Source organism: Theropithecus gelada, chromosome 9 (genome assembly GCF_003255815.1).
Source record: "Theropithecus gelada isolate Dixy chromosome 9, Tgel_1.0, whole genome shotgun sequence".
Taxonomy (NCBI): Eukaryota; Metazoa; Chordata; class Mammalia; order Primates; family Cercopithecidae; genus Theropithecus; species Theropithecus gelada.
Window position 1 is genome coordinate 15,506,675 of NC_037677.1, and position 16,127 is coordinate 15,522,801.

The window sequence follows — 16,127 nt, forward strand, 5'->3', positions numbered from 1 at the left end:
ATTTACAATGTACAGGAGGCCTAAAATAAAAATCTTTCAGGGTCAAGGAACAAGTGAATGGTCCATTAAAAAAATCAATGAGGCTCATAATTTAAGAAAATTATTATACTTTGACTTTGTATTTCAATAACAACTTTTTGCAAGTATGTTTTATTTAAACTCATGGATTTTGTAATAGAGCAAGTGAATGCAAGAAACAGACTGAACTATGAAGTGAAGTAGGTTTGGCACTTGTGTTTTAATAGGGCAAGCCTTCTTCTATATGTCCTCCTTTCTGTTCTGCCTGTAGTATTGGCAGTGTTCTTTTTGAGAGTGGAAGCTGCAGCTTCGTTGAAAAAATTTTGACTGGAGGAATCAATAAAAATAAATAAACCACAACTTATATTCTCCTCACAACCTTTCCCTCACTGCTGACTAGTAGTGAAATATCTCCTGGGATATTATTTACCACTGTAGCTATTTGAATTCCAAAAATTATTTTGGCTGGTTCTATATAAAAATAGAAAACTCAACATTCCCCCATGAGTTATGATTGTCCACAAACCAAAACTTTTTTTGCCTGTATACATCTGTGAATCCTGAATATTGCTCAAGATATAAATACTGAAAAACTAAAAGGGCTATGATATAATTTTAAATGTTTTTTTTTTTTCAATGTTAAGATCTATTTAGATGGTGACAATAAACTAGATTGTTCTGAGCAGGGTCCAAGATGAAGTTTGACTTCATTCTTGCTGACCTCCTTTCCTTTCCGTCACTTGCTACCAACACTGTGAGGTTGGGTCTTGAGTAAATGCCATCCATGTGGGAGAAATGGACTAGGAAGATCACTGTATGGATCTGTGCTCCGCTCTACTAGCCCTGCCCTGCCTCAGACTAGAGCCTCCATGAGTACAGTCTTCTTGAGAAGCAGGGAGTCTGGGCATGATGCCAAGGGGGAAGGTAACGGGTTTTCTGACATGCTGTTTTTGACTTCTCATTCTGGAGCACTGAACCTAGGTACCCTATCTTTTCAGAGATGCTGTTGGCTGCGTTGGAGACAGACTGGGAAACTAAGCAAAAATGTGAATTCAGTGCTTTGTCCCTCTGACTTGTGTTTCAGGCATGCCTAGGGACAGCACCTCTACTGATTCATTTCCACCACATGAAAGGTTTAGGCACCAAACTCAAAACAGAACACGCTCCAATTAAGTGATCTACGTAACTTCAGGTCTACTTAGCCTCCCGTACAAAGCCCAGTGGTAGATTTCTCTGTTGACCAAGCATCACAAATAACATGTTGGCTTTCTGTTGTTTTTGCTCCAGTGATACCTCCATGTATTTTTTAATGGTAGTATATATACTGTGTGGTACAGGATTGCCCAGTGTTCAGCAGCAGAGAATGTGTTCTATTTACAAGTATGTTTGAGAAACACTTGTTTAAACCAGTGTATGCATATTTTTCTACTGTTATTTCTCAAAATTCTACCAAGTTCATGTACATTATGAGTCACCAAGATAGGAACAGAGAGTCACCATTCTCTAAACTTATTTCTTCTCAAAACATCCTCTCAACCCCTCACTTTTTGCTTTTCCTGGAATACTGACATCCCACAACATTCTGAGTCACTGGGGAAATACCGAGGGCAAGTGAAGACCGTTGACTCCTGGCTCAGCCGTGTCCAGCTTACTCCTCTAACTGGCTGTAGAAACCAGAGTTGATTGTTTTATAGACCTGTGAGTAAGTTTAAAGCAGTGTTGTAACCTGGCTCTACTTTCTGGCTTCTGTTTTGTGGACTTATGAAAGTATGTGCTTACCACTGCTCCTTCTTTTTCAGTTTTCTCTTTCCCACCTTTCTCACTTATTTAAAACATTTACCTTTTTAAGCTCTAGTTCTAAGTTTATTCTAACACTGAAAACTACAGAAAAATTTGGGAGAAACCCATAAAATTACAATCAACAACAACAAAAAATTATCTGTATTAACACACTGTTAACATACTGGTCTGTGCCATTCTAATCATTTTTTTCCTATAAAGTACACATTTTCCACACGTACGTACTTTTAAGAAGTTGACATCTATTTTCATTTTTATTTTGCATTTTTATGCGTTCTTAGGAAATCATGTTAAATGTTTTCTGGATCACGGTCAGGTCTGTGTGAACAGACAAATGGGAAAGAGGGACAGAAAGAAGGAAAGATATTCTGAAACATAAAATATTAGTTGTGATATCTGGCCAAATTTCCCAACTCTCAAATAATATTCTCCTCATGTTATTCATTCTATTAAATGAGGTTTATAATGTTAGCTGGCTTGTATTTTGTAGTTATTCAGCCATTGAAAGCTATTACAATATTATTATCTATATCTACATAGTAAGTTGTGCTTGGGAACATTTCCAGGGATACTGAATGCTTCTAGTGGAAATATGTAAAAGTTAATTAATTTCTTATGAAATCCTCCTAGTATAGAAGGAATATTTATAAATCTCCTTAGGAAATAGATGATCTGAAACTTTCCATTATTCAGTGTTCTAATCATCTTTCCAAGCCTTGTGTTTTCAGTACTAGACCATTGAACTCTCTGTGTCCTTCAGTGGGATACTCCCCATTCTTGGTGTGTCATTTTGCGAGTTTATGTGGATTTTCTGCATGCCATTTCCTCTCTTTTTAATTTTACCAACTGCTCTCAGTAATACCTGCTTCAAGTAATTACTTGAACTTTTGACAGACGTTTTTTGTCATCTCAGTTGGTAGGATCCTTTTCAGCAGACGATACATGTTTGTTTTCCTAACAAGAATCTTTGCATTTAGATCACTTATTGTCATGCAAAGATTGCCTTTTAAAAATTAACCTTTTATGGGAAACATTTTTTCTATCCTGTAGCATCATTTTTCATGTTTCTTTGACCTCGTGAATCCTTTAGAAAAGTCAATTCTAATCAATAAAGTTTTTTTTTTAAATTTTTATTGCACAGGTAAATAAGAATTTTTAAGAATCTGTTAACCTGCTTTGTAGAACGTAACTACTTAGATAAATACTTGACTGGGTGTGTTGGCTCACACCTGTAATCCTAACACTTTGTAATCCTAACACTTTGTAATCCTAACACTTTGTAATCCTAACACTTTGGCAAGAGCATCACTTCAGCCCAGGAGTTCGAGGCTGCAGTGAGCTGCTGTGGTTGTGCCACTGCACTCCAGCTTGTGCGACAGAGTGAGAGCCTGTCTCTAAAAAAAAGTAAATAAATAAATAAGGAAAAAATATAGATGAATACTTGAGGAAAATTAAGCCTTAGGCATACTATATATTTGAAACTGATTTTATTGACAGATACTGCAAATGAAGTAGGAAAATGCAGTTTGATTTCTGATGAGAGCTGCCCTAGATGTATTTGGCTTAAGAGCATCTCTCTGCATTGGCAATAATTGTAGGTGCTTTAATACCCATGAAAGCCTGAACATGACTTGAGTGAGTATCTATTGAGATGTCTTTGTGTCTGTTGGTTAGGGAAATATTATTCTAATGTTTTATTAGTCAGTATAAGACAACGGTTCTTGTTGTTTCACAATATATTAAGTGTATCAGACAGTATATTAGTCTATTCTCATGCTGCTATAAGGACATACTTGAGACTCGAGACTGGGTAATTTATAAAGGAAAGGGGTCTAATTGACTCACAGTTCCACAGGGCTAGGGAGGTCTCAGGAAACTTAAAAGCATGGCAGAAGAGGAAGCAAACATGTCCTTCTTCACATGGTGGCAGGAAAGAGAAGAATGAGAGCCCAGCAAAGGGGGAAGCCCCTTATAAAACCATCAGATTTTGTAAGAACTAACTCACTATCACAAGGAACAGGAGGGGAAGCTGCCCCCATGATTCAATTATCTCCACCTAGTCCCTCCCATGACACGTGGGGATTATGGGAACTACAATTCACGATGAGATTTGGGTGGGGACACAGCCAAACCATATCAGATAGTATAAGTCTTTTTAAAATTATTATTTTAATGTTGTTTCCTCTCTCAGGGATCCCTTACCTTTGTTAAGAGAAAAAGATTTAAACGCATTAACATTAAAAAATTGATGTAAAGCTGATTTTTTTTACATCAGAAGGCTGAGGTGGGAGGATCACTTGAGGCCAGGAGTTCGAGATTAGCCTGGGCAACATAGCAAGACTCTATCTCTAAAAAAATTTTTTTTAATTAGTGGGGCATGGTGGTGTGCACCTGTAGTCCCAGATACTCAGGAGGCTCGTGTGGGAGGATGGCTTGAGCCCAGGAGTTCAGTGATGAAATGAGCTGTGATTATACTACTACACTCCGGCCTGGGCAACAGAGTAAGACCCCTGTCTCTGGGCAGGGCGGAAAAGATCATATAATCAATTGTTAAAATAGATGATTACAGAGTTTTGGGCAGGGGAACGATCAGTGGGGCTGGAGTTAGTAGTGATTGCTTCATAGAGATGGCAGTTTGGGAGCTAGGTCTTGTTCCCAAAAATATGTATAATTTAGCAAACTAGAAAAATTCCACCCTCACGTTCAGTCTCCCTCCCCCTAAGCACAAAGCTTATGGAAGGTGGACAGTCTTTTAACTGCCTGGATTCTTCACAAGTTGTGATTGTGTTAATGGTTAGTAGTCTCCCTGTTAATGCTTTCTTTTATCTCTTTTTCAACTTCTAACCATTTTGTATTTTAAAACCGGTTTCATCTCATCTTAGCATTGAGGGATGCAAGTTAATTTTCCCTCTCACCTGTTCTAGGGAACCACTGTGTATTTCAGCAACTTGCTGAATTCTTCCTGGAATTCCAGTTCTCCTCTGGAATTGGAAGTGTACCTTTAAAACAGTTGTTTTCACTCAAGGAAAGTTTTTTTGGGACCCATTTGGCATATGGAAGTCCTTTCTTCTCAATCAGCTTTTACCCAAATATGACAAAGATATTAAAATCCCACTTAAAATTTGGAACTGTTATCAGAGTAAGAAATTTAGTGGATTAGTTTCTCTCTTTTGGGAATTCAGCATTGGCACCAAACTGGCAGCTTACCTACTGTTAGGGGGCAGTTGTTAGATTCACCTGGCAGGGGGAGGATCACCCAAAGGATGCATGAGTTGAGCTGCAGGATTTTTGAAGTCTGCCATCTGCTAAGTACTCTGAGGGCCAAATAAAGCCTTCCATCAGTGGACTATAACTGCTTTCGCAACAAACTGTTCCTTCTAGTTGTTTTGTAGCATAAATTTCCTTTTGCCATGAATTTGGGTTTTCTTTATTTGATCAATTTCTATAATAATGACTTTTTGAGAGAAGAAATACTGTTGGGAAAAGATCCATGAACTGTTGTTCCCAGAATGAGGCTTCTGGATGGCAGTGCAGTAAGTTGGGGGTAAAATGTTTCCCAAAAGAGTTGATTCCAAGATCCTGAACATTGTTTTGAAGATAGTCAACAACTATCTGATATGTAGCAATCTGAAATTTATTAAAAACATTTTTTCTGTTAAACTAATATTAGTATATTCTATCTTCTGTAGACATTAACAACTTTTTTTATTAAAAATCATTAAAAGTTTCTATTTCTTGTAGTCTTTAAAAAAAAAATACACCATGAAAAAAGAGATGTCTTGAAGCATCATAGCTTTGGAAATAGAGGTATTTGGTATGTAACTGGCAGGTTTAAGGATACCAGTGGTTTTCTATCCTAAGGAGTTTGGTCACTTCGGTGGTGATTCCCATACCTGGTACCTTTTCTGGATATATAAAGACTATACTTTATGTTCATAAAAAGTTCCTTTCATCTTATTCTACTGCAATTAGTGCTAAAAGCCATTTATTATAAAAGCAAAAATACTAATGAATAGAAATGTTACAAAAACAGAAGCCTTGTGTGTTTTATCTGCATCGAGCGTCATCCATTTTAATTAGAGAAAAGGGGAGTGAACACTGTGACAAGAGCCTGGAATTAAAATCATTAATTGATGTCAAGCTGAAGAGAGACTGTTAGCATGAATATTAGTGACAGCAGGAAAGAAATTAACCTTATTACTTTATTTAGTATATTACATTATTTTGTGTATTATTCTCTGTGCAGGTTCAAGGCAATTTCATTATAATGGAAGACTTTTTTTTTTTTTTTTTTTTTTTTACAAAAAGGAAAGATGTATTTATGCTTGAACATAACAAGTTGAAATGATAAGTTCTTTATTAAGTTAAAAATGTCTTGATAAAAGATTTTAATTGTTTGATTTTTTTTTTTCAATTTTCAAGGATAGGAAACAGTATAAATGTTATCCATCAATGTCAGGTGGTACAACTGCCTGTGATCATCTGAACCTCAGAACAGTTCTTTTTAGAACTAGGAAGGACTTACTGAAATGTTTAAAGCAGAAGACATTTATGTCTTTTGCTGGGTTTTGGACTAATCAGTTGCTTCTGTCATTGTTGAGGTTTGGCCTGAGATAAATGGGATAGAGAATGCCGAACAACAATCTGACTGTTGAGAAAAATGAGTGACTCTTACATCTTGGAGATAATTTGTGACCTCAGGGTCACAATAAAAGAGTAAAGGGGGTATGCTTTTATAGCCCTGGCCATCTGGATCCATTAAGGGCGCAACTGCAAGATACTCACTGTCTTTTCAAAGTTTCCTTAAGAAGTCATGTTATTTTTATGAGGACACCAAACATGTTTTTTTTTCCCGAGCCAAATATTTTCTTACTGGAATACATTTCTCCACAGAGTGGAAATACATAACATGCAAATATAACCTTTTGGTTGTGTTAGAAAGTTCATTTTCTCACTTTGTAACAAGACATTCAAATATCAAAGAATATAATAAATTCAGTTGTGTCTTTTGTTAATTTTGCTTGTGAATCGCCACTAAAATTTATGAAAATCACAGTGCATGCCTAGTTTCAAAAGTCTACTCTAAAGTGCTATTTGTACAGCAAGCCTTATTAGCATTAATTTCTAGAATAAACTTGAGAATGCACACTAGTTCAGGCTACTGACCAGATCTGTTAGCCTTTTGCGGCAGTAGTTCTACCTGGTGGACCACACGTATGCTATATTTTTATTCTAAGGTTTTCATCACCAGTGTAAGCTGCCACATTGGAAAGCAGTGATGCAGGTTTTAGAACTTTGGGGACGACATTATTGGTAATGACAAGATAAGCAATATAAATACAATTCCTTCATTGTTGGAGCCTTGAGGAAAAAAATCAGTGCTTCTGGAAGGTATTACAGATGGGGCTTTAACATTTATTAGACTCAATGACTGGTGGTGATTAGTCATAATGTACAAATTTGGGTAAAAGAAGGCAGTTGAGATCTGGGCTTTATAAATAGTACTTCATGCTGCTGAGCACTTCTTTTGAGAGACTGACTTGTTAGAAATTGACCACTAATTAATATTATTTTGTGTCTTTTGGAACAAAAGAACATTCAAATCCAGGACCCATCAGTAATATAATGAAACTGATGTACAAGAAGTTTGGGGAGATTATTTAGGTTTATGCCTCCCTTGAAAAGAGTGTGTTCCTATTCTCTTTCTGATAGCTTTCTTTCTTAAGAGGGATGCATTTTCTGACATAGGTAAGCTGGATTTTTCACTTTTAATGAATTGAGCTTCATGTATCATAGAGTTTAGTCATTAATAAATCAGTCTGAGTCATTCTCTTTGATTTTTGAAGGTTCTTCAAATTCAGAAATTTCAGCTTTATATAATTATACTTAGGTCTGTTGTGTTCCTTCAAATTTCTTCAGTTTGCCAAACCTCAAGACTTAAGTGAATGCCTAGTCACCCTGGATATTACCTATGATTAAGTGATTGACGAATGGTGACCAAATATCATGGTATAGTGGGTTGTCAGATAAGCGAACATAATTGAGTTTAAAACTAATATCCCATTGAATGTAAGAAAGAACTCATTTTCTTCTTTCTGCTAGTGATTTCTGGCCAAATCCAGAGTCAAAAAGATATTATGGTGCAAATAATAAAATTATCTCCTAACTCCTATCAACTTTCCATTATGGGTAGCTAGTATTTAGTGGTAACCAGCTTTTATAATAGCATCCTTAACTGTCATTGTTAAATAGCATAATTAAACAGCATCTTTAATTGCTCTTCAATGGATAAATGGAGTAAAACTTTAAAAAATGTCTAGTAGAATTTTAGCTAAAGTTGACATTAGAATTTGAGTTGCCATTTCTCCTGTCAGTATTCTGTCTGTAGAACTTACAGTCTCAGAGTTGTTAGAATCTAGAACAGTCCTGATAAAAGTTTCTAACTTTCTAATATTCGCTTATGAGGTAAGAAAGTCATTGATTGTCACCTCAGGAAATAAGGTTCTCCTAGGGTGTTTTGGGGAACATGAGAAGCAGTTTTGGTTGCTGGGGGACACTGCTGGATTACATGTGGCTGTGACCAGTTCTGGTAAAAGTCCTGCGTGATGACAAATAGCCCCTTCTCAAATGTCACTGGGTCCTGTTGAGAAACACTGAGCTAGGTGAATTTATGTACTTTTTATAGCTGGGAGAGAAGAAAAATCAGACAAATTTGATTTCCTGTATTCAAAATTGGAAAACAAGAGTGGGGTGATGGTAATACACTAGATACAAGAAAGAAACAAGGAAAATGCAAAGTTTGCTTATAATGCTATGTGACAATTTTCTGTCTTTAAAAAAACTTTTAAGTTTGTAATAATTTTAGATTCATAGGAAGTTATGAATATAGTACAGAGAGGTCCTATGTACCCTTCATCCAGTTTCCCCCAATGGTTAAGTTAGATAACTGTAGTACAGCATCAAAACCAGGAAATTCGCATTGGTATAGGGTGTGTGTAGTTCTGTCAGCACCTGTGCACGTTAGTGTATCCACTCCTACAGTGAAGAAACAGAACTATTTCATCACAGAGGCCTTCCTCTGTAGCTAACCCCTAGCCATCACTAACCTGTTCACCAACTCCATACTTTTGTCATTTTGAGAATGTTATATAAGTGAAATCATATACGACCTGTGAGATTGGCTGGACTTTTTTTCACGTCACATAATGCCTTGAGACAGATTCAAGTTGCTATATGTATCACTAGTTTGTTTATTCGTATGGCTGAGTAATATTCTGTGATATGAACACACCCCAGTTTTTTTTTTTTTTTTTTAACTATTCCCCTATTGTGGGCTATTTTGGGTGTTTCCAATATTTAAATATTACAAATAAGGTAATATTTGTCAATGAACAATTGCATACAGATTTTTGCTTTGACATAAGTTTTCACACCTTTGGAATAAGTACCTGGAGGCACAATTGCTGGACAGTATGATAAGTGTATGTTTAATTTTTAAACATACTACCAGGCTGTTTTCCAGGGTGACAGTACCATTTTAAATTTCCAACTGCAATGTATGAGAAGCCCAGTTTCCCTACATCCATGGCTGCATTTGGTATTGTCACTGTTTTTTATTTTAACCAATCAGGTGTGTAGTAATAGCTCATCATGGTCTTACTTGCATTTCCCTAATAGCTGGTGGTATTGAACATCTTTTCACATGCTTGTCATCCATATTTCCTCTTCAGTGAAACGTCTCTTTGTGTCTTTTGCCATTTTCTAATTGGATTGTTTTCTCATTGTTGAGGTTTCAAGGTTTTTGTTTGTTTGTTTGTTTTTTGTTTGTTTTTTTGAGTCCGGATCTTGCTCTGTCACATGGGCTGGAGTGCAGTGGCACAATCATGGTTCACTGCAGTCTCGGCCTCCAGGGCCCAGGCAATCCTCTCACCTCAGCTGAGTAGCTGTGATTACAGGCGTGCACCACCATGCCCAGCTAATTTTTGCATTTTTTGTAGAGACAGGGTTTTACTGTGTTGCCTAGGCTGGTCCCGAACTCCTGCGCTCAGGCAGCACGCCCCCATCAGCATCCTAAAGTGCTGGGATTACAGGTATGAGCCGAGTGAAAGGGACTGAGTATTTTAAAAAATATTTCCTGGATATGAGTCCTTTGTCAGATACGTGTCTTGCAAATATTTTTTTCAAGTCTGTACTTATTTTTTCATCTTCTAATTAGAGCTTTTCACAGAGGAAAAGTTTTTTTATGTTGATGATGTCCAATTTATATACTTTTAAAATTTTATGGATAATGATTTTGGTATTAGTCCTAAAAACCCTTCACCACACGCTACTTCCTAAAGAATTCCTCACATTTTTTCTTAAATTTTATACTTTTACATTTACATTTAAACCTGTGATCCATTTTGAGTTAATTTTTTAGTAAGGTATGACATTTATTTTTCCTTTTCTTTTTGCCTATGGCTGTCTCATGGCTCCTGCACCATTGGTTGAAAAAACTATTTTATTACATTGAATTGTTTTTGATGCAGCGTTGTGTAGTTTTCAACGTATATATCTTACACAGATCTACATAAACTAAAGTTTGGCTTATAGATGTGTATCTATGTGTTGTGTTTTGTTAGGGTTTATAAATAGCATTGCATTTTTAATTTCAGTGACTATGTGTTCATTGCCAGCATATGGAAAATACAATGGATTTTTATATGTTAATCTTGTATCGTCTGACTTTGTTGAACTTGCTTTTTAGTTCCAGGAGATTTTTGTAGATTCTTTGGAATTTTCTATGTAGATCATCATGTCATTTGCAAGTAAGAAGCATTTTATTTCTTACTTTTCAATCTGTGTACCTTTATTTCCTTTTCTAGGCTTATTGCACTGCCTAGAACTTCCAACACTATGTGGAGTTACAGTGGTAGGAGCACACATCCTCAGTTTATCACAGGGAAAGCATTCAGTCTTCCCCATTATGCGTGATGGAACCTGTCAGCTTCTGGGAGATGCTCTTAAGTTTAGAAAGTTTCACTTTACTTCTAGTTTTCTGAAGCTTTTCTGACATGATGGGTGTTGAATTTTGTCAAATGCTTCTTCTGCATCAATTGATATAATCATGTAACTTTTCTTCTTTAATATGATGGATTGTAGTAATTGATTTTTGAATATTGAACCAGGCTTGAATTTCTGCAGTAAACACCATTTGGTCATGGTGTATAATTTCTTTTGTATATTGCTGAATTTCATTTACTAATATTTCATTAAGGGTTTTTGCTTTCATATTCATGAGGAATATTGGCCTATAGCTTTCTTTTCTTTCTTCCTTTTTTTTTTGCTGCTGTCTTTATCTGATTTTGGTATCTTTTCTGGATTTTTTTTGAATATGTATTTACGTATTGTTTATGCTAACAGAGGTCTAATTCAAACATGAAAAGAAATAACTGCAATAAAAGATTAAACTCAGTCTAAAGTATTGCTTTGTAGAAGTAAGATTTTACTGCATTTAAATGTATATTTAAATTTGTAAGTATATAAAGGAGATTTTTTTCCATTAAAATTCTATTGAGGGTTTAAAAATTATTTCCAGGTAACTAAGATTGACTTAGGGTATAAATTATGTCAATATATTATAAGTTGAAAAGGACGTTGTACCAAATAGTTTAGTAAAATCATAGTAAACTAAATGTAGCTTCAGTAAAGGTGAACATTTAGGTTTGTTTCTTAGTTGTAATGTAGGCAAGTTTTACTTCAGAATTCGATTGGATACATACCTTCTACTCCTTAATTTAAGGATTCCCCATTTCTGTATGCATCCCATAAAATGACAGAGTCGATGTCATTAAGCTGAGATCCTCTTTTGCCAGTAATGAAGAGTTATAGTGTAGATTCATGTTTAAGCTTTGTAGTATGTTGAATGTTTATGGTGTATTAATAATGAGTAAGATATATATATATTACATATAAACATTTTCATATACAAAGTGTATGTAACTTTTAAAAAATTATTTCTTGCCTTCAACAAATCCATGAGTAATATCCAAGTAGATGCCAGATATGATCTGTTCCTTGTGAGTTTTGTTTTTTTTTTTTTAATGAGATGGAGTCTCGCTCTGTCTCCCAGGCTGGAGTGCAGTGGCGTGATCTTGGCTCATTGCAATCTCCGCTTCCCGGGTTCATGCCATTCTCCTGCCTCAGCCTCCCGAGTAGCTGGGACTACAGGCGCCCACCACTACGCCCGGCTAATTTTTTGTATTTTTAGTAGAGACAGGGTTTCACCGTGTTAGCCAGGATGGTCTCGATCTCCTGACCTCGTGATCCGCCCGTCTCGGCCTCCCAAAGTGCTGGGATTACAGGCATGAGCCACCGCGCCTGGCCCCTTGTGAGTTTTTAAAGCTAGTTAATAAGTGAAATTTTAAACTTAAGATTTAAATTATGGCCAGGCACGGTGGCTCACACTTGTAATCCTAGCACTTTGGGAGGCTGAGGCGGGAGGATCACTTGAGATCAGGAGTTTGAGACCAGCCTGGCCAACATGGTGAAACCCCATCTCTACTGAAAATACAAAAATTAGCCAGGCATGGTGGTGCACACCTGTAATCCCTGCTACTTGGCAGGCTAGGGCACAAGAATCGCTTGAACCTGGGAGGCGGAGGTTGCAGTGAGCCAAGATCTCAGGCCACTGCACTCCAGCCTGGGGAACAGAGTGAGACTCTGTCTCAAAAAAAAAAAGAAGATTTAAATTATGACTGCAATCTTGTTGACATGAACAAAGGGTATCTAAAATTATTCTTTTTGAGCATCCGTAGCATTACTTAGCAATCTATAATGTGTATGACCTATCATTTACACCACTGATCTTCTATAGCTGCATGAAATAAAATACATTTTACAACATATTTTAATGAATGTTTCTATATGCAGTTCCTCGAAAAGGAAAGGTTTCTCTTATTTCAGCTTTGTTCTGATTTCATAGGATTCAAGCCAAAACTCGAGAATTTAGGGAACGACAAGCTCGAGAGCGTGACTATGCTGAAATCCAAGATTTTCATCGGACGTTTGGCTGTGATGATGAGTTGATGTATGGGGGAGTTTCTTCTTATGAAGGTTCCATGGCTCTCAACGCTAGACCTCAGAGCCCACGAGAAGGGCACATGATGGATGCTTTGTATGCCCAAGTCAAGAAGCCGCGGAATTCCAAACCCTCACCTGTAGACAGGTAGGCGCCAGGGGCAATCATGGTATTGCTTCCAAATCAACTTTTATATAGCTTCTGACAAGGGAGTAGACCGTTCATGAATCCTCAAACCAGAATTGCCTTTTATTAATGGCCTTTAAAAAGCTGTTGTGTCTAAAAGTATTGAGTTTACACAAATTGAAACCTAATGGAAGGATCAGCAGAGGTTTTGATGGCTTTTCTAATGATTCCAACATATTTCATTTTGTTCCTAAGATGGTTTTATACCTGAGAACCAACCTCTAGTTTATAACTCAAATAAAAAGCCCAACTTAAAATTATGACTCTTGTACTTAAGTGATACGTCCTTTTACGGCTAGGAGAGCCTCTAGGTGTGGCAGTTAAGTAGATGAGGAATGACATGATTTGTTCCAATTATGATTTAGATGGATCACTTTTTTTTAGGCGGCATAACTTTATATTATGAAAGAATTGGTAAATGAGAAGAATAGTGTAGTATAACAGATTACTTATTAACAGCCACAGACCACAGGTCTGAATTATGTATATCAGTGTAGCACACAGGAGTGCAATGTTAACTGTATTCTTTAATTGACACATAGTATTTTACATGTTGATGGGATACATGTAGTATTTACATGCATAGAATGCGTAACGATCATGTCAGGGCGTTTGGGGTATCCCTCAGCTTGAGTATTTATTTATCTGTTAATTGTGTTTTAATGGCTATATATTTATTTGAAATTTTAAGTGAAGCAATTTTAAATAGATCTTTTCCGGCTCTTTTGTTTGTATGTTCAAGCACCATGAGGAGTTTAGTTCACAAATAATTTCTTTTTATATCAGACATATATATGCATGTTGTTGTCATAAATGATACACTCAGCCCATCATCTCTTATAATGATTTCTAATAAGTGTTGCTCTATTTAGGAACTGGACTTTGAACATTATGAATATCAGGTTTCATTAAAACCAGGGGCTCTCAAGCTTTAGTGCTTTAGCTTTAGTGTGTGTCAGAATCTCCTGGAGGGCTTCTTAAAATGCGCATTGATGGACTCTCCCCAAATTTTGATTCAGTAGGTCTGAGGTTGAGCCCAAGAATTTTCATTTCTTACACAAGTCCAGGTTTGACGCTGGTACCATTGGTCCTGGGGATGGCACTGTAAGAACCCTCGCAAGGCTAGAGACGTACTGGAATTACTTCATCCATAGTATCCGTGTGTTATTGGTTGCTGTGTTTTACACCCAGTTTCTATTTTAGCTACTTCCAGCTGTTTTTAATAGAGGTTTGCAGATGCAACAGGTAACTCTCAGGCAAACCCAGGAGGGAGTATTTTTAAAAATAGCAAATGCGAAGCCAGATCTTAAGGTGAAATGCTATAGCCAGAGTATTTTGTTTATTTTTTGTTTTGTTTTCCTTTTGTTGGGTTTTAGGTTTTCCTTATGGTCTTTTGAAAATCTGTAAATCTGTTTGATATTGACTATAATGACTGAATAACATAAGTTAACATAGGAGGTATATGGTTTATTTAGACCCCTTTGGTGTGATCACCTAGAAGGTTCACTTGCTTATTATCTAACCACAGATATGTCAGGATCCAAAGAATAAAATTATTATCAGTGACAGTGACATTTTCTTTAAAAGCTTTTACTTGGTTTCTGCCATACTTGTGAATGCTGCTTATAGAAGGTCACACAGCATTTGAAGGTCATGAATGTCCCATTGGAATTTTTTTCTTGGGAGAAAGGACACCAGAACACTGGTGTTGTCAGTTAGTAACTTTTGGAGGAAGTGAAAAAAAAATTAGTTGACATATTATTGATCATTGATAAAAACACTCATCATTTTCAGCACCTTCCACATCCAGTTTGAAAACCTGAAAAATAGTAGACTTCCTCGTAGCAGTTTTTTACACAGCTCAGAAGTCCCACATGACATCAGAGGCAGGAGTCAGATGGCTTCTGTCTTCCCAGCTCCTGGGGCCCAGAAGTGTTTGCTTTAAACCCCAGTTTAAATCATAGTGCCCTACAAGAGTCTAAATCTTGCATGTAAATGTCTGCAAATTTTCGGTCGCACTTACATGCTCAGAATAGCCTCTGTGTCTGGACTCCAGCATCCCCACCTGGAGTCTCTACCCTGCACTGTGCTAACCCCAGACTGAAACTCAGCCTCCTAATTTCTGCCAAAATCCACCCAGCGAAACATTCTGAAGGAGACTTTAGTCGTGAGGACGAGTTACACCAAACAGTAAGTAACTCAGAATCACATCTTAGACATTGCTGTATTCAAAAGCCCCTCTCAGCCTAACTCAAGCACAGCCTCAGCAGCTGTCAGACCTCTTATGCTTTTACGCATTTGTGCCCCAGAAGGGTGATTAGACTAGATAATTTGTAAGATGCTTCCAACTCAGGAGAGACATAATTTATACTTTTAAGAAAAAGGACTGTGGAAACTTTAGTTTTTTGTAATTATTATTTTTGCAGAGAGTAAGATGTCCATTAAACAGTGATTGATGTCACTAATCCAAAAAGCTGGGAATGATCATACCTGTAAAGCACTTCTTCACCTACCTTTAACAGAATGTGAATTTGGCTTCGATGTCATGGTGTCACCTCCATTGTCTGTTCCTGTCACAGAGAAAGCTATAGAAAAGTGCTTCTCAGACTTGAGGAGTATAGGAATTCTTTTTTTTTTTTTTTTTTTTTTTTTAAGGAAAGACAATCTCTTGCTACTGCAGTATTGAACTAAATTGTTTTGATTATAATGTTACTTAAATATGTATAAAAATAAAATAGGACTAAACTCCTTCTGTTGACAACCATTATACAACCATAAAGCCAAACATCTTTACAAATTAAATACAAATGAAATGGCAAAGCCATTACATTCAAATGAACAACATTAACTTAATGTGGCCAGTAATGTTTCTTAAATCTAAACTCTTGCACAAATCATGAATATGGTGGTGGCTGCTCTATGGCAGGTTCATCTGGGTTTGTTTGCCGACCCCCACAGTCTTGCCCATCCCTTTTCTCTGTTAAATTTCTGCAGTTCTCTTGTATGTTCCTGTTCAGCAGCCTTTGGCCTGCACCTCCCACAGGGACATCATGTGTGCATGAAG

General features: G+C 36.7%; 1 protein-coding gene across 8 annotated transcripts in view; it reads left to right on the forward strand.

Annotated features, from left to right (window-relative positions):
* Positions 1-16,127, forward strand: part of PARD3 (par-3 family cell polarity regulator) — a 720,507-nt gene that overhangs the window by 546,670 nt on the left and 157,710 nt on the right. For all 8 annotated transcript variants that reach the window (XM_025396019.1, XM_025396023.1, XM_025396022.1 and 5 more), the window contains one exon: positions 12,782-13,024. In XM_025396019.1, coding sequence (XP_025251804.1) covers positions 12,782-13,024 — 243 coding nt within the window. The remainder of the gene's footprint in view (positions 1-12,781; positions 13,025-16,127) is intronic.